The 23,134-nt window shown below is 39.3% G+C and overlaps 1 protein-coding gene across 1 annotated transcript in view; it reads left to right on the forward strand.

Moving 5' to 3' along the window:
* Positions 1 to 23,134, forward strand: part of LOC121735668 — a 38,751-nt gene that overhangs the window by 8,906 nt on the left and 6,711 nt on the right. The window contains exons 2-14 of the mRNA XM_042126569.1: positions 5,175 to 5,301; positions 7,224 to 7,323; positions 9,500 to 9,742; positions 9,882 to 10,187; positions 10,352 to 10,873; positions 11,399 to 11,622; positions 13,495 to 13,519; positions 13,584 to 13,754; positions 14,448 to 14,557; positions 15,469 to 15,598; positions 15,996 to 16,080; positions 18,361 to 18,578; positions 20,081 to 20,236. Coding sequence (XP_041982503.1) covers positions 5,175 to 5,301; positions 7,224 to 7,323; positions 9,500 to 9,742; positions 9,882 to 10,187; positions 10,352 to 10,873; positions 11,399 to 11,622; positions 13,495 to 13,519; positions 13,584 to 13,754; positions 14,448 to 14,557; positions 15,469 to 15,598; positions 15,996 to 16,080; positions 18,361 to 18,578; positions 20,081 to 20,236 — 2,417 coding nt within the window. The remainder of the gene's footprint in view (positions 1 to 5,174; positions 5,302 to 7,223; positions 7,324 to 9,499; positions 9,743 to 9,881; positions 10,188 to 10,351; positions 10,874 to 11,398; positions 11,623 to 13,494; positions 13,520 to 13,583; positions 13,755 to 14,447; positions 14,558 to 15,468; positions 15,599 to 15,995; positions 16,081 to 18,360; positions 18,579 to 20,080; positions 20,237 to 23,134) is intronic.

A 23,134-nucleotide genomic window follows, 5' to 3' on the forward strand; every position in this document is an offset into this window, starting at 1 on the left:
TCTACCAGGCAATAGAGGAGAATAAGGGCGCAATAATTGCATCATTTTTATTTGTCCGTCAAGTTGTAACCTTACAGGCATAATTTTTAAACAAATACATTCGTTTTCGATGCATAATTAAATAAGGCTAAAATTAGTCAACAGATTTAATCTTTTTAGGATTAACCCAAGGTTGGCCTCAGCTTAGATGAGGTGGGGCTAATGTTTTGTTCTTTTGAGTCGCGTTTAGGTCGACCAGGACAAACTCAAGGACGTTCCTTTATGTAACACACAATACTCACATCGCTATGGTCCAAGCCAGAGACTTTTTTTTTTGTTGATTCGTCCCGGTCGGGACAGGCAAAGGGAGCGTTGCCCATACAGCCATTTCTATGTTTTCTCTATTTAATGAATGATAGTGAAGGCCGAAGCCAAAAATTTGAAACTGCCGAAACCCGGGAATGAACCAAGCCAGAGACTATAAGTTAGTAGTCACAGAAAAACAATGAAGAAACACTTAAATAAATTTTATTGAGAATTTATATAATATGAAGTTATAGTCTGTCAAGAAAGTAAATAAATTAAAAAATGGCAACATCGTAGTGTCATCCCTTTCAAATCAATCTAAGAAAAAAAGAATGACACTACGATGCAATATTGCCACTTTTTAATTTCATCACATTCTTGACAGACTATATGTGACCATTTCCTGGTTTGTACCATAACAATTTTACCTATAGCCTGGACTTGAGATAAAACGTGGAAAAACCACTTGTGTTTTGGAAATTTCAATCCAAAACACTATTTCTTTAAACTTTCTTATGCACGTTTGTGTTAGGTATTATTTTTAGTAGCTTTAAGCCCTTTTTGCCTCGATATGTCTACATAATTACGTGAACGATTTTCTGTAGTGTACAATGTACGCAGACCGCAGTGATTCGAGGTGACATTGGTCATTAACTGCAGCCGTATCCAGAGAAATAACTTCCTAACTTGTGTAAAGTAATATGTTAGTCCATAATTGTTGTCACGGTGTGTCACCACTCACCGCTAAGTAAACTACAACCTACAACCGCCAAGTCGCTGATTATCTCTATTTAGTTCGCTGTGAATTGATCCTTAAACTTGTTATGTGAAATCAAACATCTACATTAGCGGTCCCCCGACACACCTTGACAACAATTATGGACTAAAATATTACTTTACACAAGTTAGGAATTATTTGAACTTAAAGGCAGTAAATATTATTTCAATACTTTTGAAAGTTGTTTGGCGGGGGTTTTTTTAAATTTCTTAATTTAATTTTATTTCATACTTTTTAAACTTGTGTTGGTTATAGTGCAGAATATTAATTCCTATCAACATAATCATATTCTCGTGATTACCATTTATCAATGTCCTTTTCAATGAGGCCGTTAATATGAGCCCAAACATGAAACCTCCACTTTGGGTTCATACGAAGTTCGGTTCCTATAGAATCCAGGTGATGCTGCAGTAGCAGCATGTAAATATTTAGTGTTTATCTACTTCTTACTGTTTGTCGCAATCAAAATGAGCCCAAACACGAAACCTCTGCTCTAAATTGGCGAGGAGTTGGATATCCTATTGATTACCAGGTGATGCTGCAACACCAGGTCAACTTTCCATTATTATGTTTATACGTATATTGTATATTCACAACTAGAATGAAATATAAAACCCATCAAACGACTACAAGTTGCTAACGGCCTTTCATGAACCAGATAAACCCTGATTGTCCAGCACTGAGCAGGCTAATGATGATGAATTATAGTTAAAAACACTCTCGATCATGCCAGCTTTCAAACAAAAAAAACTAGATCAAAATCGGTCCACCCGTTTGGACGCTACGATGCCACGGACAGATACACACACAGACAAACAGACAGACAGACACGTCAAACTTATAACACCCCTCTTTTTTGTCGGGGGTTAAAAATTAACCACATCGTTCAATTTGTGAGCACAGAGCCGCATTTGGTTGAGGACGGTACTCTAATGCGAAGGAGTCACAATAGATTCTCATGGGTTGCAGTGACGTTAAGGCTACAAAGAACCTGCCTTCGGGAAAAGAATTTCTACTGTTTTGGACTGAGTAAAAGGGTCGAAAGTGCAGTTTAGTCGGATTTTATAAGCAATTAACAAGGTTGTTCCGATATATGTATCAATCTACTATCACCGTCGGAAGCGGAAGCCCTAAACATGGAAGTTTTACTTCGTTTCCTTTATCCGTATTATATTTTTATTTAAAAAATACAATAAAATATGGAACAGGGCCTAGAGACAAGTGTCAAGCGATTATCGTAAACCCCAACAAAATGTATGGGATTTGACATTAGTATTCGCTAGAAGCGATGACTTATGTCAAATCGCATACATTTTGTTGGCGTTTACTATAATCGCTTGCCACTTGTCTAGTAGGGCAGGCCGCAGCAGGCATAAAAATGTTGACTTCTTGCGCCAGTCTAGGTCATAAATGCGAAAGTGTGTCTGTCTTTTCTTCACGCTACCGCTAGGTGTTTACCTAGCGGTAGCGTGATGAATGTTGATGACATTCGTATGGAGATATGTAGTTTGAGTCACGGGAAAGGACATAGGATACTTTTTGTTCCGGGAAAACGTACGGTTCTCGCGCGATTAACAGATTTTGACGCAACGGATTTGCGTTCGTCATCTAGGCCGGTATAAATAGTCAGTACTCAAGATGCGTCTCGGTCTCAAGACACGGTTCAGGCTCTGTGATTGGTTGGCTGTCAAAATTTGGACCAATCACAGATCCTGAACCGTGTCTTGAGACCGAGACGCATCTTGAGTACTATTTATACCGGCCTTAGTATTTAAACACACAAGACTTAGGCCGGTATAAATAGTCAGTACTCAAGATGCCAATTTTGACAGCCAACCAATCACAGAGCCTGAACGGTCTCTTGAGACCGAGGTGCATCTTAAGTACTGACTATTTATACCGGCCTTATATCCTAAGATCCGACCGTAAAATCCTGCATGAATCGTTTTTTTCGATCAAATATCTTTTGACAAGGCAGCCCAACATTAATCCATTCTATACGTTCTAAAGATTATTTTAAAACAAATTTGATCGAAAAAAACGATTCCTGCAGGACTTTACGGTCGGATCCAATACTATTAGTAGCTTTGTGTGTTTGAATACTATATATTATATATTATCTAATCTCTCATTTAGACGTATAATATTATATTGTGTTATAATTTACGTAAGTATGTTCAATGGCGTGATGATTTGCAATAACCTTGCAATTTGAGATTTGGATCTTGACAATGAAACTTTTATAATCGCCATAATTATTGACGTGTCTCGGTCCTCGGAGTCAAATCGTCCACTTCCTTTTAATAGATTTTCCATGACGTAAGTCTGAAAAAGAACGGTACGTAAAATATTAATAAATAGATAGGGTTGGGATTCTTCTGATATTGTGAATGTCCTTTAGGTGGCAGCTACCGCTTGCCATCAGGTAATCCGTCTGCTCTTTTTCTACTTCATTTGGACCAATGACCAACTAAAAATTGTTATCATCCTTTCTTTTGGTTTCGCAGTCGGGTAAAGAGCAAGCTACTTACAATGTAAATTATTACCACAATCAACAGCTGTTGGGAAGGTTTTATTTGGATGTTTTTTTTTAATTTAGTAGATAGGTTATTTGGAGCTTGTTCTTTAAAGAGGTAGGTTGTCAAGAGGTAGGCAGAGTAAAATTTTCCATAATTCAGCTATGTCAGAAATATTAATAAAAATAAAATACGTGCCAAAAAAGTAGAAAACACACGTAAGTAAAGCAGATTCGACTACTTTTGATTTTTGAGAATACACTCTAGAAAGAGAGAGAGAGAGAGTTAGAAAGGTGGACAGCAAAAAATTACGTCATTTTATTCCCTACCTATAAAGCAAATAAGATTTTATGTTCTAGCCTAGCCGAGTGGTAAAATGCGGTATCGGAGAAAGTAGCGGTAGCGGTAAACAGGTTAATTGCCAGGATCTAGGAATGTGATACAAATTACAATAACAAGCCATTAACCTCATGTTTTCATTTGGCGTGGAATATTTTTAAGAAATTACGTGACGAAAGGGAAATTAATTCTAATGTCCGTTTTCACCAATCGCACCCAGTGTCGCACCCTAATAGTAGGGGAGGTAGTGCTATCGTTTGCTAACTCATTTCATACCGACCAAATTTTTGTCCAGCGGTAGCTTAATATTTATCAATCAATATAATCAGCGTCAGTCGCCGCACCCGTGGTGGGATGTTAACTGAGAGTATTTCAAAGTTGTAAAAAAAATAATTGCGAAAAGTGATTTTATACCGAATGAAATTTTTATGGATGATTATTGAGGTCATGCTTAACCAAAAATGCACCGTCAGCCGTATCGCAGACGGGGGATTTAACGTCAGTCGCGTTACTGAACTATGTTAAAAAATTAAAATATAAAGTCATTTCATACCGTACAAAATTTATACAGGTGAATGTTGATACCTTTTTAATAATAAAGACCACCGTCAGTCGTTAATATGCGGGTGGAAAGCCCGTCAGCCAGCGATATAAGCTATAACCAATATAGCCCTACTTCGCGCTTAATGTATCCTAGGGCGTCGCGTAGACGACATTTCCACCTGCAAATATTCAGCTGACGGCGATTTTCGTTTGAATTAACCATAAAATTGTCTCACATAGCAATTTTAAGTAATTAATTCGATAGTCAATATTTGTGAAGAAGAATTATATACATTTTTCTTTAAAAGCGCCATCTGTTGTTATATACTAAAACTAAAATAGCACCTACCAAACCTTAACGTAAGGGGGGCTCTCATACAAAAAACACTATTCGCTTTGTAACGGTACGGAACACTTCGCGCGCGAGTCCGACTCGCACTTGGCCGATTTTTTTCTGTACGTTAGTAAACCACGAATTGTCCACTTCATACATTGTGGTTTGTACACTATATTTAAAATTTATAATCACGTAAGCACGAGCAACTGATAATATTGTCATGTTTTGTTCAGTAGGTACCGATAATTTATTAGTTTGTTCATATGAGTGCAGGCACCTTATTCCCGCCGCCCCATGTATTAAATCTGGGACGCTGCCGCCCCTAGGCCGCGGCCTACACGGCCTATTTATAAATCCGATGCTGGTTTTGTTACAGACATTGTGCCTGTGCGGTTCAACCTGTGGATCATGATATTCACCGCCTGCTGGGTGTCCTACATGATCAGGGTGAACATGAGCCTCAACCTCATAGCCATGGTTCCGCAGACTCCTCAGAATATGACGTAAGTTGATTGATAAGAGTAGGTAGAACCTGTAGCCAAGACTTTTCTTTATCGCTTCTTTGTAGAACCGCCAAAATGTAAGGAATTGACATTATACGAGTCGAACATCAACATTATATTATCGAACGCTTATGTCAATTCCATACATTTTTGGCTTGGCTAAAGGGCCTGATCTTAGCAAGAATATCACCCTTACTAATAAGATTCAAGGTTTGCTATCCTTGTGTGTTGCGTTACTTTTCCCATGTGTTAGAAAATGACAGGCAAACCTTGTATAGACATCAGCATTTTCCTAGCGTGTAACTAAAAGAGACATTAGGTCACTTATTTGTACCATCGAGGAAATTGACTCCTAGGCAGTTGACAGACCAACGTCATTTGCTCGGATCATGTCAATTCGGCTGGCTTCTCACGGCGTGTGATATACTGATATCACAGGCCGCGCCGCGCCGAGCCAGCTATTACGAGCGAGCACAAGCCACAGGCGAGCACGAGCCACCCCTTCTCAGGGCGCGTTATATCACAAGCCGCGCCACGCTGACAAACATTTAAGTAAAATTAAACTTTATTAACACGATATCCGTACAACATCACGAAATCCGTATGTACGGCTACCCTGAGACTAAATTCTAAAATCGCTCTGGCATGATAATTCTACAACACTATGAGTAAGTGTGAATGGAAATAGTTTCATACTAGTTAATCACCTACCTATAACAAATATCTTCGTGCTAGCTATAGCACGATGTAGCCGCCAAGCAGCGGCATCTGTTATCAAATAAATGAATTACACTTAATTTAATAAAATTAGCGGCATAGATTGAAATGCAGGTTGCATTTCAATCTATTCTGAAAATATTTGATTCAAATTTATTCAGAAATAAAACATTTTTTTATTTTTTATTTTATGCCGTTGCCTAGTGAATAAAGTTGCATATCATTAAAATTTACTTATTTAACGAAGTGACTTAGAGCAAAATGATATCTATTATCGTGTTAATAAAGTTTAATTTTACTTGAATGTTTGTCAGCGTGGCGCGGCTTGTGATATCACGCGCCGTGAGAAGGGGTGGCTCGTGCTCGCCTGTTTGCTCAAGCCGCGCCTTTGAAGTTACCGACTTTAATCGGATCGGGACGCGCCTGCACGAGCCGCGCCGCGCCACCCCTTCACACGCGCCGTGAGAACGCAATCACGCCACCACTTCCTTAGGGCGCGTGGCTCGAGCTGGCGCGTGATATTAAACGCGCCTGCTCGAGCCAGCCCGAGCCACCCCTTCACACGGCGCGTGGCTCGAGCGGGCACGGCGCGGCTTGCGATAATACGCGCCGTGAGAAGGCACCATTCAATGTTAATTGTGATCTGTCGGCTGGGTTTGACGTAACGCGACCAAACTACGTGGGTCCCCCATCTGCCTAGGAATCAAATTCTCTGATAGTACAAGTGCGTTGACCGGCCCATAACGTGGGAGAGCCATGATTCGGCACGAATGGGCCGGCTCGACCGGATAAATACCACGTTCTCACAGAAAACCGGCGTGAAACAGCGCTTGCGCTGTGTTTCGCCGAGTGAGTGAGTTTACCGGAGGCCCAATCCCCTACCCTATTCCCTTTCCTACCCTCAACTATTCCCTTCCCTTCCCTTCCCTTCCCTACCCTCCCCTATGACCCTATTCCCTCTTAAAAGGCCGGGAACGCACTTGCAGATCTTCTGATGCTGCGAGTGTCCATGGGCGACGGAAGTTGCTTTCCATCAGGTGACCTGTTTGCTCGTTTGCCCCCTTATTTCATTAAAAAAAAAAACCTAAGACATAAAACCTCTTACAACAGAAGTTGAAAATTATTCTAAAGATTAAAATTCGCCTTGAGTAATTGAGTGCGTAAATGAGTTTTGTGACTAAATAATGTTATTACGATTGCAACAGGTTGAAATCTCAGTGCAGCAGTAACGTCGAAGCGCTACGGCAAGGGAATGAAACGCTACCAGATGTTAGCATCGTTCCCATTAACGAAACTACGGAAGAGGTAAATGAGAATATTAATATTACTTCACATCACACTACACTTAAATACACATATTACACACTTACACAGATACAAGGTACAAAAAAAAAACAAATAGCAAAGAAAACTAAAAAAAGACATAAAAAAATATAATAAGAACATAAATCTTATACTTAATTAAATGACTAAATTATATTATCATAACACAAATTCCAAAAGCCAGAAGGATCATTATATTCATAAATATAAAAATAATGATCCTTCTGGCTTTTGGTAAAGTTAGATTACAAACGTAATCTTAAACTGTAGGTGAAAAATAAGTGGCAAGAGGCCCGCCTTCGTACAAGAATTATGCAAAAAGTTGTAAACGAATAAAAGTTTTTTTTTTTATGAAATAAGGGAGCAAACGAGCAAACGGGTCACCTGATGGAAAGCAACTTCCGTCGCCCATGGACACTCGCAGCATCAGAAGAGCTGCAGGTGCGTTGCCGGCCTTTTAAGAGGGAATAGGGTAATAGGGGAGGGTAGGGATGGAAGGGAATAGGGGAGGGTAGGGAAGGGGATAGGGTAGGTGATTGGGCCTCCGGTAAACTCACTCACTCGGCGAAACACAGCGCTAGCGCTGTTTCACGCCGGTTTTCTGTGAGAACGTGGTATTTCTCCGGTCGAGCCGGCCCATTTGTGCCGAAGCATGGCTCTCCCACGTAAAAAGTTCGTAAATTCTGATTTATTTTTCCAAAAATGTTATTATGTATCTACATGAAAAGAAAATTAATATTACCTCTTAGTACTATGTCACCGAGTGTATTTAAATTTTATTTCCGCGTAAGTTTAGAATCTTCGGAGCGTTAAATTGCCCGGAAGTCATCAAAAATGATATTCATGCAGAAAAATTACATTGGTCAAATTGATAAATTGTAGATATGACGTCATAATTTTATTACACACTATATAAAATTTTGGTGACGAAGATTACTTTTAAGTATTACGAAAATTATTTTTATTGAAAACTAGAAAGTATAGGTAATTACATGGCAAAAATTGATACAAATGTTAGGTTACTAAAGGATTAAAAAATATATTAGAACTATTATTGCATTTGAACGTGCCAAAGACTTATGTAAAAGTCCGCAATTTACAAGGTAGTGATAATAAACATTGTCAAGAACATTATGTTCCTGATTCTGTAATGGTTGTAGGAAAACATAAATGATAATTTAGCGTGAACAAAAAACCACAGTTTTCAAACTCAAACTCAAACATACGTTTAACAAATAAGTATCTAGTGTTGATAAAAAACATTAAAAATGTTACTTATTAAAGCTCTGACTGTTTTCCTCATTTGATTGAAGTGCTGTTCAATCTACTTCAATTAAATAATTTGATCGAAAACAACAGAACAATGATAATCATTTTAGATTATAGTACTGCAACTAATGATTTAGATCCCTTGATAGAAGAGTAGATAGTCTTCCTGTGTAAACATTACAAGAGAATAAAAATGTAAACTCGCAAAACCAGATCTGTATCGTTTTGCTGTTCCTTTTTTAAAACCGGCCTATAGCTCTCGCGATAAAAATTCCAGTATTATTTTAGACACGTTTCTAATGATTATCTTCATACATGAAGTCATTGAACTTAAAGTTGCAGAAAAAAATACATGTGGGCCCAGGCCCGGATCTACGTTTTAAAAAGGGGGGACCAGAATCCCAATTTGCCGCCCTCCAAGCAAAAATAAGCGTTTTCAATTGGTACATAAATAAAATGCTATGATTGCCCCGCGACAAGGGGCGTCTTCAAGTCTTTTAACAACAGATAGAATTCTGCGAAACAACGTTGACGGGGTAGCGCGGTAGGCCACAGGTGGCGCACGCGGCGGTGAAGAAAGCGGCAAAAGATTGGGAGATGGCCTCTGGCCGCCCCCCAATCTTTGCCGCCCGGGGCAAGTGCACCCTCTCGCCTCCCTCTAAACCCGGGCCTGCGTGTGGCACTCGGGGACTATTGCAGTTAGCAGCTTGTCTACACGCGGTCTACGTCTAGTCGCACGCACACAAACACCGTGCCGAAATCTGCCGGAATCAAACGACGTTAGACGAGTGTTAGGTTTATTTTCGTTACGGAATTTCTTGATTCGATCACCGCGCTCAAAGACTATGATAAAAGCTAAAAAGTATGTCTAACTTTATCCTTCTTTTAGGTGTCATATGGAACCGTATTCAATTGGACAAAAGATCAGCAGGCGACCATACTCGGTGCATACTTTTGGAGCTACCCTGTGACGTCACTAATCGGGGGAACAGTGGCTGAGAGATGGGGTCCCAGATATGTGGTGTTCTGGTGCTCCGTATTGGGAGCATTGTTGACAGTCCTGAGTCCAGCTGCTGCAAGTCTAGGCTATATAGCCCTTGTTCTGAATAGATTCGTTTTAGGAATCACTGGGGTACGTATTTTGGAAGTATTCAATGACTACAGAATCCTATCAAATATCAAAAATCTTGCTGTTTAAATGGTCGTCCTACATTTGTATTGAATGGAGCAGTGTTATCGCATAGTTATGGACAATCTTATTTTGTTACCAGGGCTTCATATACCCAGCTCTTCACGTGTTGGTGGCGCGATGGGCACCACCAGCTGAAAAGGGAAAGTTTACCAGCGCCCTGATGGGTGGAGTATTGGGAACCGTGGTCACCTGGTCGGTAACTGGGCCCCTGATGGAGAATTATGGATGGTCCTGCGCGTTCTACGTACCAGGTGCACTCTGCCTGGTATGGTGCGCATTATGGTGGTACCTGGTTGCTGATAGACCCACAGAGCATCCACGCATTGCGGAATCCGAAAGGAAATACATTATGGAAGCTTTGGGTGACAAAATTCAGAAAACTAAGGTGAGTTCTCACTTCTCTACATATTATAGTACCTACGTTCTTCGTGTTTTGATAGAAAGAAAGTATGTGCTTATAAAACGGCTACCTGCTTAGTAATAGGATTAGGGATTACCTAATATTTTCAAAGTTTACATCTGAAATAACAGAACATAATTTTCTTTCAGGTTGCTCCACCGTTCAAGAAAATATTCATGTCTTTCCCATTTTTGGCCATGACGGTTCTGCACTTCGGAAACCTTTGGGGTCTTTACTTTATAATGACGGTTGGACCGCAATTCGTATCCAAAGTACTCGGCTTCCAACTATCTTCGGCTGGATTCATATCGGCTCTGCCATATCTCGCGAGATTGATATGTGCAGCAATATTTGGCGCTATCGGAGACTGTATATTGTCCAGAAAAATGATGTCGACTACAGCGATCAGGAAATTCTTCTGCCTGTTCTCGCACATTCTACCCGGAGTTCTCCTCATATTGCTCATGTACACGGGTTGCTCCACGGCACTGTCCGTTGCCATGATAACGATGTCCATGGGCTTCAACGGAGCAGCGACGTTGACGAATCTCCAGAACCACCAAGATCTCGCGCCGAATTTCGCTGGTACTCTGTACGGAATCGCCAATTTCGTGGGCAGCACTTCAGGATTCTTTTCACCAATGATTACAGCTTATTTCACAAGAACCGGGGTAAGTTTGGCGTACAACCTTTACGCTTTAATAAAAGTACTATCAGAGAAGTTGACTCATAGGCTGATGAACCTACTTAATTCGGTCGGGCTAAATCAAACTCAGCCATCAGATACCGACTAATATTGAATTGATATAACCAGACCAAATGACGTAGTTCCGTCAACTGCCTATAAATCAGTTTCTTCGATGGAATATTATGAAGTAACCAAATGGTACTTTGAACACTAAGACAGCACCATAACTTCTAAGGGACTGATTTTATTATTATTATTATAAAAGAGTTTGTAGTTGTTGGTTACCATTGTCAATCTTAGGTCATTGGAGTTGTAGTGGTGGGGCAAAATGTCAGAAAAGTTGATTCATCGGCAGATGGCGGACCTACGTAATTTGGTCGCGTTATGTCAAAACCAGCTGACATTATCACACATTACATTGAATTTGCATTGAATTGACATAATCCAATCAATTTCTTCGATGGTACTATTTATTAAAATATAGATTAAAATACAATATTTTTTGCAGGACACATTCACCCAATGGCGGCCAGTGTTTTACATTGGTGCTTCTGTGTACATCGTGTCAGCGGTGTTCTTCATGATGTTCGGCACAGGACAGACTCAGTCCTGGAACTTCGTAGAAACTGACGACGAAGAGAAAAACGGCAAAGGTAAAGATATGACTGAAGTGACGAATGGAGTTAACAAGAATGACAAACCTGTAGAAAATATTACCACTACAAGCACTTGAAATGGACTGAAAATGTAAAGGATGTTACTGGCATTTTTGAATCAGATTTTATAATACCCAAAGATGAGGAGAATACTAGGGAACTAAACAGATATGGATATTGACTACGATTTGTTATATTTGAAATTTTACTATTGTTACTTTTAGTTTATTCCGTCCATTGTAATTTGATCGTGTTTAGCGTAAAATAATCGAATTTAAAAAATATATTCTAATAGAAATAATTTATACTCTATGAAATATTTAATCTGTACCTGTAAATATTAGTTACGTTATTGTGCAATAATTTTATTTAATGTCTAATGTTTACAATTTTGCGTTTAGATTTTTAGTAAATATCATAGATTGACATTATTAATTTTAAAAAACCTGTATTTTAACAATTAACAGGAATAGCTGTGTGTGTTGTATGATGTATCAATATTGTGACACATGCTTAAGAATTAAAATAATATAATAATGTTATAATACAAAATAAGTCGACGTTGAAATTAAGTAAGATTTACAACGTCGACTTATTTGTATTGACTTTTAAAAATATTTTACCAATCGATACAATATTTAATAAGAATTTGGTTGTAGCAAAGCAATTCAAAAATTTTATTGGATATTTAGGTTTTCAATTACTTACCTACCTACTATTGCATGATAATAATTATGTACCTATTCGATATTTTACAAAAATCGTTTTTATTTTTAGTTATTTATACGAAATATTATTGTGACTGTAGTGATTTGTATGTCTTTACAACTTTTTTTTTGTAGAAAAAGATCGAATATTAGGATTTTAAAAGAAATGTAAACGAATAGAGATGCAGGATATCTCCAATTACTTACCATATTATTTGACGCTGAAAGATAATAGATATACTTAGGTACTTAAGTTATTGTAAACACAACAACATTTTTATTTTGCTTTTGATAGCCATTGTTCACAGGTAAATTTTGGTCCAGTCTCCTTGCAAAGTTCAAAATTTAATAATGAGACAACTCAAGTTTTATACATAAATTAAATTCTATGGTGACCAAATTCTGCCAACTTTTGTTTATATTTTACAGCTTTGTTAGGAGATCGGGACTTTGAGATTTTTTTATCGGTCTACGAAATGAAAGATAGGCTAGAACATAGGCAAAATAAATTTTTGGCCGGAATGCATTTGTTTTATCTTTTGAATGAATCATTTAGTTGACTAATGCCCGTTTTCACCAACCACCCCCTAATGCATAAGCGTCTCCTAGGAGCCTTTAAAAGTCGTGTACCTATCTCTGAAAAAAAAGTTTTTCACCAATGCTTTGGTGACACTAAGTCGTTGGTTAAATTTTATTTTAATTTAAGCCGATCTTGGCCTCTACGGGACACCAAAAGTTAGGAAGCGGTTGGTGAAATCTGTCATTTAATTTTTAAGTATTTATTGTTTATATTATAACGTAAAAATAAAAATATTAAAATAAGTACTAGATGTTTTCTTCTTAAATCGCATTTTAGCAATATAACGTCGCTTACGTTAAGTTTTGGCTTAAATAAAATATGTATAAGTAAGTGCACTCTATTGAGCCTAGGGCCTAGGCCCTATTTCATCTCGCCTCTGAAAATAAAAACGTGCCTTCTCATTCACAAAGAAATATACAAAATACGAGAGGGTTAACATGATCTATAAAATTGATTAATGGATAAATAATTATAAACTTACCAGAATTAGTGAAATTGGCACTTAATCATAATATTTAGTTTTTCATTTCTTTTTTTAAAATTTAGAATCTAATTATCATTAAAACAAATGATAAGTACAATAATTGTCTACTACGATTTCAATGCGGCCATGATATTTACACGTCTATGAATATTAAATATTTTTTTCTTCCTAAATTACGATGAAAATAAGAATTCGCGCCATTGTGAGTAATAATGGGCTTTATTTTTGATAATACAACAATAATAAAGTATGTCGTAATGTTTTAGGTGGGAATAATGATATTTTTCGGTTACTTCCTCATATACGTCACTAGGTACAACATAGCAGTGCATATTGTTGACATGGTCGATGGGCCGTGGAAGCACAAACGAAATAGGAGTGAGAGTGTGAGAAAGGGGCATCGGGCAGAAAGCTTACGAATAAGAAAGAAAACAGGGGTAAGTAAGGCCCATTGCGCCAGCTAGGTCTTTAGGTCTAGACGAGTGAAGTCACTGAACCTAATTCCTATCTACTTATATATTACGAATAGAATAGAAACAATTTTTCGAAATTGTAATCTTAGCGCTAAGCTATTACTATTTAAAACATAGTTACTATTTAAAAAGGTCAAATAGTGCAAATTATGGGGTACCTTTTATCTATTAGCCAATTTGCTCATTGAAAAATTGGTCCCTGAACAGTTGTGGATTTGTTGCCAATAATTCAGCGGTGTCCCGAGCCATTCTAGGATTTCCACCCGCCCACCGGTGCCAAATTGCCAACCATAATCCATATGCCTATATAATATATACGTGGGAGAGCCATGCTTCGGCACGAATGGGCCGGCTCGACCGGAGAAATACCATGTTCTCACAGAAAACCGGCGTGAAACAGCGCTTGCGCTGTGTTTCGCCGAGTGAGTGAGTTTACTGGAGGCCCAATTCACTTCCCTATCCTCCCCTATTCCCTTCCCTTCCCATCCCTACCCTTCCCTATTATACCCTATTCCCTCTTAAAAGGCCGGCAACGCACCTGCGAGTGTCCATGGGCGACGGAAATTGCTTTCCATCAGGTGACCCGTTTGCTCGTTTGCCCTCTTATTTCATAAAAAAAATGTATAGAAATCTTTCCAGCAAGTTTTCTTGTTACAGTCTGTCATAGACATAATGTACTGGAGTGAGAGCAAAATAAGTTTGTTACTGGCAGCCTACCATTTGGGATACTGTACTTGCTTTCCTATTTTCCATAACTATGGGGACAGGTTAGTAATTACTAATTAGATAACTGCCTCCTTTTTGAAAGTCTGTTACGGCTGTAAGAAAAAAAAACATCCAAACGAACACGACTGAGTCATCATTAAATATGCAAAACATATTTAAGTTTATAATTAATTATCAAGTAAGTACCAAAACATGCTTGGATTAAACTTTAATAAACGACGTTGGATTAACGACTGGCAATTGTGAACTTTTGATAATGAGATTTAGGCCCCAAACTTGTTACACCAATCATAATAAGGAAATGTAAAACATTGAATAATATGCTAAAACAGCCGTTGACAACATTTGCAAAAAATCGAGTTTCTAAGATCAGATTTTTTCCGTTTTCGTCATTTTGGCGATTATACGTCTTGTTTTAGTTGGTAGAAAAATCACGAAGATAATAATAATTATATTTAGAACCTTTCCTAATTAATCTTTATTTCATGCTAGTCAAATAACTTGTCCTGTAATTAATATTTAAAACTAGATGTCGCCCGAAAGCTCCGTTATACCAAAATTAGTCTATCGCGCGGGAACCGTACAATTTTCCGGGATAAAAAGTATCCTCTGTCCTTTCCCGGGACTCAAAGTATCTCCATACCCACAAAATCGGTTCCCTATCCTCCCCTATTCCCTTCCCTACCCTCCCCTATTACCCTATTCCCTCTTAAAAGGCCGGCAATGCACCTGCAGCCCTTCTGATGCTGCGAGTGTCTATGGGCGACGGAAGTTGCTGTCCATCAGGTGACCTGGTTGCTCGTTCGCCCCCTTACTTCATAAAAAAAAGGTTTTGCGACCAATCAGATGCATAAACAGACATACAAACGGATTTATTGTAGACACTTATAGAATACAGTACCAACCTATATAACCTTAAATATTGAATAGGCTTCATTGGTGCTAATTTTAGGTACGGGCCGACGCGCGTAGTGGGAGTTAGTGGTTTCGTGTCTGGTCTCCTGAACTGCCTCACTCCAGCATCAGCCTACTACAGCTACTGGGTGTTGTTCCTGTTTCGCGTTATTATTGGATTTTGCGCGGTTTGTGAATTGACATTTTACTCATTCATACGTTTTTGGTTAACTTTGCTTAGTTAGCGAGGAAGGTATAAACTTTGGAGGCCAAGCAGAGAGAGAGAAAGAGAGCCAAGCAAGACCTCAATGATTTAGGATAAGTGTCTTTGTATTTGTATAGGATTTCTTTCTACGAAACGAAAGACAAAGCGACAGAATAGAATATGGACAAAGAACTTCTCTATTCCTAAATCTGTCAACCATTAGTTCGCATTTCTAACTTGTGCACAATTCATACTAAGCCTGCTGGTGAACCTTAAATAAAATATGACACAAAAGGCCATCGAAAGATTTGTTACATAACATGAGAAGAAACAAAATCAAAAATAAATTTTGCAGGAAAAAAAACCTTCTTATGTTTTAGGGCGCAATGCAACCAAGTATGGTTCAAGTTCTAAGGCACTGGGTCCCTCCTACTGAAAGACATCATTTCATGTGGGCTTACTGTGGTAAGTATTGAGTTTTGAGTATGTCTAGGTACTACTCAGTAATAGCAAAATCTTTATGATTACTCTACAAGGTAGTTAACCGATTCGTTGCCACCTTCATTTTCACGAATTCTTACCACAGGCCAAGCAGTTTGTTCGATAATGCGCCATAAGCGTCATCGGCCCTGCTAAACGATGACGCCCCACGTGCGGCATTGGCCACTGGTTGTGTTTTATGCACATTTAGACTAAGGAATTGTAATTACAGTATAATAAATTAGTTTTAACGTGATTTTTAACAATCCTTGGCGCCTGGCGCGTCATCGGCCTCACTGAATCTTTTTAAATGACGCGCTGAGCGCGGCAGTGGCCACGAATCGATTAAAGTAGAGTTAATTAGGACCCCCTACTCTACCTAGCTAGAGAAACGCACATAGACCATATTTTTTAGCTTTTCTTGGTCAGGTTAGGTTAATGTAGTTGAATCTCTTTTGTTTCGAGTGTACCGATATTTTTTAGGAAAAAGAAGTCCGCGGGATGAAAATAACTATAAATAAATATATACTAACTAGGATCGCAATCATCCTATCCTATAATATACAGTCGTACAGTATATCCATGTATATCTTATTATAAGGATTAACTGGTGCTACCAATTACCATGTATTTAAAGTAACTACAGAGGCACCTATTAAGAGCCCGTACTATCTTTTCTACTGCTCTCTTCAAACTCACGCCCGTCTTTCATATGCCGGGTGAAAAAGGACGATCGCCAAGTTAGCGGGCAGTTATAGGTTTTCTGGTTTTTAAAGGGTTTTTTATATGAAAGTGGTAAGAAGTAATTCCAACATTGTATAGACGATTTTCTCAACAGTACATTGTATTTTTTTCATACCGTTAAGACGTCAATATACAATCCATAAAAAGGTGATATTCTAAACCTTTTACAGCAAAAATCACAAAACTGTCGCGGGTTTGAGTTGGATTATTTAAAGATACTTAAAAAAAATAAAAAATCTAGCTGCAACATTAGATTATAATTGAAATGATCTTACATGTTGTGCATTAAAACTTATAGAAATACTGTATTTTAACTGTTAAATCACGTCTGTAAAATAAGCGAAATCGGCAAAATTTCGTATACGGACTCTTAAATACATAAACACAGGTTACAGCTCGATTATTTAATACAAAATATTAAATAATCGAGCTGTAAACTTTAGATAACAAAGAATGATTAGTGCGTTTTTTTTCCTTATAACAACCATGAAATAACAAGCCCGCATATGCCTTGAAATCAAAAGTAAGGCATATATTAGTAGTTACTATGATGATTCTGCAAGTTACACTTGACACATATTAGGACTAGATGTAATTAAAAACATGGACATCTGATGAGGCTGTAGAATGATCGAATCACATAATACGTTTAAGTTAATCCATCATTCAAATTATACCATTGTTTCCCATTATAGTTGTAGGTGAAGTTGAAAAACCGCAAAATGATTTAAATTTTACTTGAATTATGACATGAAGCATAGTTTTCATGAATAGTCTTTTAAAGAGTTCGTGTTTCTTTTAAAAAGTGCCGGTTCTTCTCGCCGGGTTAGTTCCCGAACCGGTGGTAGGCACCTTAGTATCGACGTTCAGAAATATTTTTGTAAAAAAATTACTCTGAATAAAAAATATTTTGATTTGATTTGATTTGAAAGAATCATTAGAATATAGCACCTATAAAATGTTAGCTTGATAAATATTATTCTTTAATTGAATCCCATGCGATTTTAAGTGTAGTTAGACTAGCAAAAACTTATTTGCGCACGATTTTGAGCGAGGTTGGCAGTTCTTCGTAGCATTCGGCGCGGCGTAGCAATATCGGGGAATCCCCAATTTTAATTATCAGATTGAAGTTTACGTTATGATGGATGACTTCAACAATTTGCTTACACAATAGACTAATTCACGTTATACGTACAGGTGCTTTATATATTAAAAAAAAACTAGTTGTTATTAGGTAATTGCTAAGTAGCAAGTAGGTGCTAATGTGTCTACAAAATCATGTGAATATTATTATTACTGTACGTACGACGTACGTCGTACATGTATGTGTTTAAGATTTAAAATCGCAAGATATGAAATTATTATTAATTAAATATAGTACGACATGATAACAAAAAATACGCCTCCGCCATCTATAAGTACTACAATAAAGTCAAACATTCGATGTCAAAATATCCTCAACCTCTGAACAGCCAGAAGTAGGGCCACTTTTCTCTCGACGTCATTCCTCATCGTTTTCAGGGTACACCTTAGGAACATGCTGCACCTTCTTACTGTGCGCCGCAGTCCAGTATTACTCAACGTGGTGTGTGGGCTTCTACCTGAGTGGGGCAGCCCAAGTTACCTGGTCTATAATCTGGTTGCTGGTGGTCACCGACTCTCCCAACAAACACTCCTTCATATCTGACGATGAACGAATCTATTTGAGTAATACAATCAGTAATGTTTTTGCTATAAAGGTATATCTTTAGTCATTCTTGAATTATATTTAAAGTTAAATGAAAACCCAACAAACTTCTTTGAAGTCGTCATGACGTGCCAATTTTACCTTTTAGTTCCGTAACATGTCGTCGTAACGTCGTTGATACGTCGATAAGACCGAGAAAAGGCCCATTTTATACGAATCAGTGTCGCAAAAGAGTCCCGTTATCGTCGTATAATTAACATAGTGGTGTAGTGGTCGCATGTAGTGAGCATAACTTTTTGTCGCGTTATGGTATTTTTTACCTCAGTTTTACAACACTTTGCCGAATGACAGTACTAATGACGATTAATAAATCAAACTTTTTAATCGGGACTTAACGCGACTTATTTAAGTAGTAATGCTACTACGAGTACATACTTTTTCTCGACGTTTCGGCCGTGTTGCAACGGCCGTGGTCACGAGGGGACTCAAAAAGAAAAACAAAAAAAAAAGATTAATAAATCAGTTCAGCCGTGGGTCCAGACCAAGGCCAATTATAATTATACCTACCGAGTGCTCGGCTGAGGGAATGCATACAAGATATACCTACCAAGTGCTTCACCTAGACTTCAGGCCCTAGTCTGATTACTCTACTCCATAATAGGTGTAATCAAGGCTTCTTTTTTTAACCGACTTCAAAAAAAGGTTATCAATTCGACGCGTATGTATGTAATATTTCCAGAACTGCCCAATTTTCGTATATTATGTTAGTCTATGTCAGCGTCTGAACAAATGTGCCAAATATCAAAAGTGTATGTATGTATGTATGTTTTTAAGTTTTATGTTTGTGTTCGCATATCTCTGGAACTACCATTCCGATTTCAGTTATTATTTTCTTGTTGTACTAGGTATTGTTCAACTTAGGGAATATTGCAAGTTTCACCAAAATCGGTACAGTAGTTTTGGAGATTTCGGTTCAGAGGTTTTAATTCTCAATTACGTACAATTTTGAAGTCGGTTTTTTCTTTTTAAAATACAGTTATTAATAATATTATTATTATTATTATTTTCATAACCGCCTCCATAAGGCAGGTAAGCTGCATGAAAAAGCTGGCCTTTCATAAGTCATATTTAAATGTAGATTGTGGAGTAACTCTGTTCAGGAAACAAGTAATTAAGTCTGTTTAATTTTAAAGAAATCCTTAAAATCTTAATGGTCCTGCGAGAGGAATAGCTCTCAAATACAATTATTGAAAGCATATTTATTATTTATGCATTTCCTTAACTATATTAGCTATGTCCACACTATGCGCTTTCGTCTTCAATTTTCGTCATCTTCTTTCATTCAACTTTCGTTTTGGCGCATTCAATAATTGAATGCGTCAACGAACGCAACGCCAACATTGTCATTTTTGTTTTTTGGATGCGGTCAGAGGGCATACGTTGCGGGCATGCCTCACGTTCGCTGTTGACTGCGTTATAACGCATGCCCTTGACGAACAGAAAAAGGCACAGTGTGGACAAAGCTAATCGGTAACTCTTCGTGTCTGTTTCAAGCTTACCAATTCACAAGCGCCTTGGAAGCTAATACTGAAGTCAGTGTCATTCTGGGCAGTATGTATTCTCAGTTTTGGGTACAGCTGGATCCTTGTATCGCTGTGTCTACACGGACCGCTCTACTATAGCATAGTACTGCGATATAGTATATACGAAGTAAGTAGAGTTGTGGTAGATTATAAGTATTCGACAGTCAATATGCATAATTTCGTACCTTTTTTTGGAAAAATTAGGCACCTGACTAATTGAGACCTGAATTTTGAGCCCACAGAATCCAATTTTTCATATATCACAGAGATAATATTATAATAAACGAGACATTTAATAAACAATGCTAGTAACCATCATAATTATATAATAAAATGATTATGGACCGCAAAGTCTGGTTTTTGCGTTACGACGTATTAGCTGATTTATCATTTAGCTTTGTATTTTGTAGAGACAAGAATAAACAGATAGGTAAGGTTAGCATTACTTATTAGTAAAGAGTTAAAATTGGCTACAAAAGAAACATATTTGTAGTAAGCATTAACTTTTAGTGACGTAGAGAGCCTTAGAAACCACGTATCAAATACATTTTAGTGGCCTCTAGTCCAAGTAAAAATTGTTTATTATACAGTACTCAAATACATACTGTATATATCGACGGCTGAAAGCGGAAGCGGAAATTGAATTTTGGCCAAAATCACTTTTTAATTGATTGTTGTATAAAAAAAAAATGTTATTACATTTTAAACACATAATTTTAATGTTAAACCTATACTTACAACCAATGAATATAGTTGAGTTATGTGTACAGAGATGAGTAACGACATTTCATTTCCCTCCCGCCCCTCTATGATACCTTCGCCGGCGCTCATCATACGCCGTTCTTAACGCGTTTTAGTCGATGCGTGAGCGTCGATTTGAGAAAACGATTTTGTTGCTGTATTCTTAACACTAATGCACGTTTATTCGTGTCATAAATGAAGCTTAATCAATTGTAGTGAAAGCAGAGTGGGTCTTTTTTTATGGGCAGGGCAACCCATCATGGGTGCCCCGGGTTGAGGGTGTGCCTCAGTTAAGCTGAATCACCCCGGGGGTATGTGGAACTATTACCCACTAAAGCCACCTGCGGTTTGTCTTCAGCCGTATACGGGGGGATGTCCTGGGTATGTCTAACACAGGACTCCCTCCACCACCGACTTCCTCCAAAATAAGGGAACGCTTTGGCAAACTGAAGCATTCTCCTCGGCGCCGGTACTAGCTAAGCCGGTCAGGTTCCCATCCTAAACCGGAGCCCCGGATTAGACAGAAGTTTGGAGGTTCGCGTAACGACGCCTCCGTACTCCCAATATGCCATCCTACGCCAGCGGAGCATAACGGAGGATGGATCATCCTCTCGCACGCAAGGACGGTTTCGCGGAAAGGGACCGCCTCTCTCGAGCATGCAGCGAACCATGCTCGAGAGCGAGAGGTCCCGCCCAAGCACCGCCAAAAATCATGGTGCTGCACGGTCCAACAAACGCACACCTCGAAGGTGTACTGGGCCGTGTCCTTCGCAGCACCGCACTCATGGCAGGCTGGCGTTGGCTCCCTCCTGGCGACATTACACAAGTACGCACCGAAACATCCGTGTCCAGTGAATACCTGTGCAAGGCGGAAGGTGAGGGGTTTTCTCTTGCGGCGCCGCAAGAACTGGATGCAGAGCCTGAGCAGTACGTTAGCCGTACTGGGCCTGCGCCAGGCCCTCACCCCACCTCCTCAACAGCCACTGCTATCCCAGCTTTCGGACCCGCTGGAGCTCCTCCCAATGTAGGTCTTCGCCCCGTGACCTTACTGAAACGAGGAGGTGCAACTCGGCAGAGACCGTCGCAACAAGCTCCCACGCCGGGTTTTCCACCAGGGCAGTGGCTGCCGCCAAGGACGCTCACCGCAAAGACCCACTGCGCTCTTCGCACCTGGGCCTCTCATATATTCTTACGAGCGGTGAGGGAATCTGCCCAAATTGGGGCACCGTACAGGGCTATACTCCGACAGACTTCGGAGTAAAGCCGCTTGCAGGCTTTGCTGGGCCCTCCTATATTAGGTAGAGGCCGGCCCAGCGCTGACGCCACCCACACGACCTTCGGTCCCAACTGTTGGAAATGTGGGCCGAAGGTCCACCTCCCGTCCAGGATGAGTCCAAGACATTTAAGCGTCGGACTCATCCTGACCTCCATCTCTCCGATAAGGAGTCGTGCTCCGGGTGGGGGACCCCTCCTCCCGGGTCCTCGGAAGAGTAGGGTTTCGGGCTTGCTTAGACGTACCCGAAGCCCAAGCCACTCTATGCGGCTGACAATGCGGGATGCTCCCACCTCAGCCAGCCGCGCAGCCTCCTCGAAGGTCTTCTCTCGGAATAAGACATAGGTGTGGTCGCAGTAACAGACGAGCACCGTGCCCGAGAGAAGAGCACACCGCACTCTACCTACCTCCTCTCTAAGGACCCCAACCCGTCCTCGTAGAAAGCAGAGTGGGCTGGCTTCTATTGTGTTGAAAAAGTGTGCTCCAGAGTTGGCTCCGGTCTTAACACGTCTTTTTCGTTTCTCCTACACTTCTGGCATTGTCCCGGCTTCTTGCAAGACAGCTTTGGTGTACCCGAACCCCAAAATAGGTGACCGCTCATATCCTTCCAACTACAGACCAATCGTTATAACCTCCGTCTTCTCGCAGATTATGGAATCCATTATCAATAGCCAGCTCTTGCGCTACTTGGGCGGCTTGGGATTACTAAGCGACAAACAGTACGGGTTCCGAAAGGGTCGCTCAGCTGGTGATCTCTTGGCGTACTTAACTCATCGTTGGGCTCAGGTGATTGAGTCGAAGGGAGAGACATTGGTTGTTAATTTGGACATTACAAAGGCCTTTGATCGGGTTTGGCAAAAAGCGCTGCTATCAAAGCTTCCATAATATAGGCTCCCCGAGAATTCATGCAAATGGGTCACAATTTTCTTAGCAGATCAATGACATGTTACAGACCAACGGCATTTATTGCTATACAAATGATAGAACAGTGGATTCCCTATATACCAGCTC

The sequence above is a fragment of the Aricia agestis genome, chromosome 17 (assembly GCF_905147365.1).
Source record: "Aricia agestis chromosome 17, ilAriAges1.1, whole genome shotgun sequence".
NCBI lineage: Eukaryota > Metazoa > Arthropoda > Insecta > Lepidoptera > Lycaenidae > Aricia > Aricia agestis.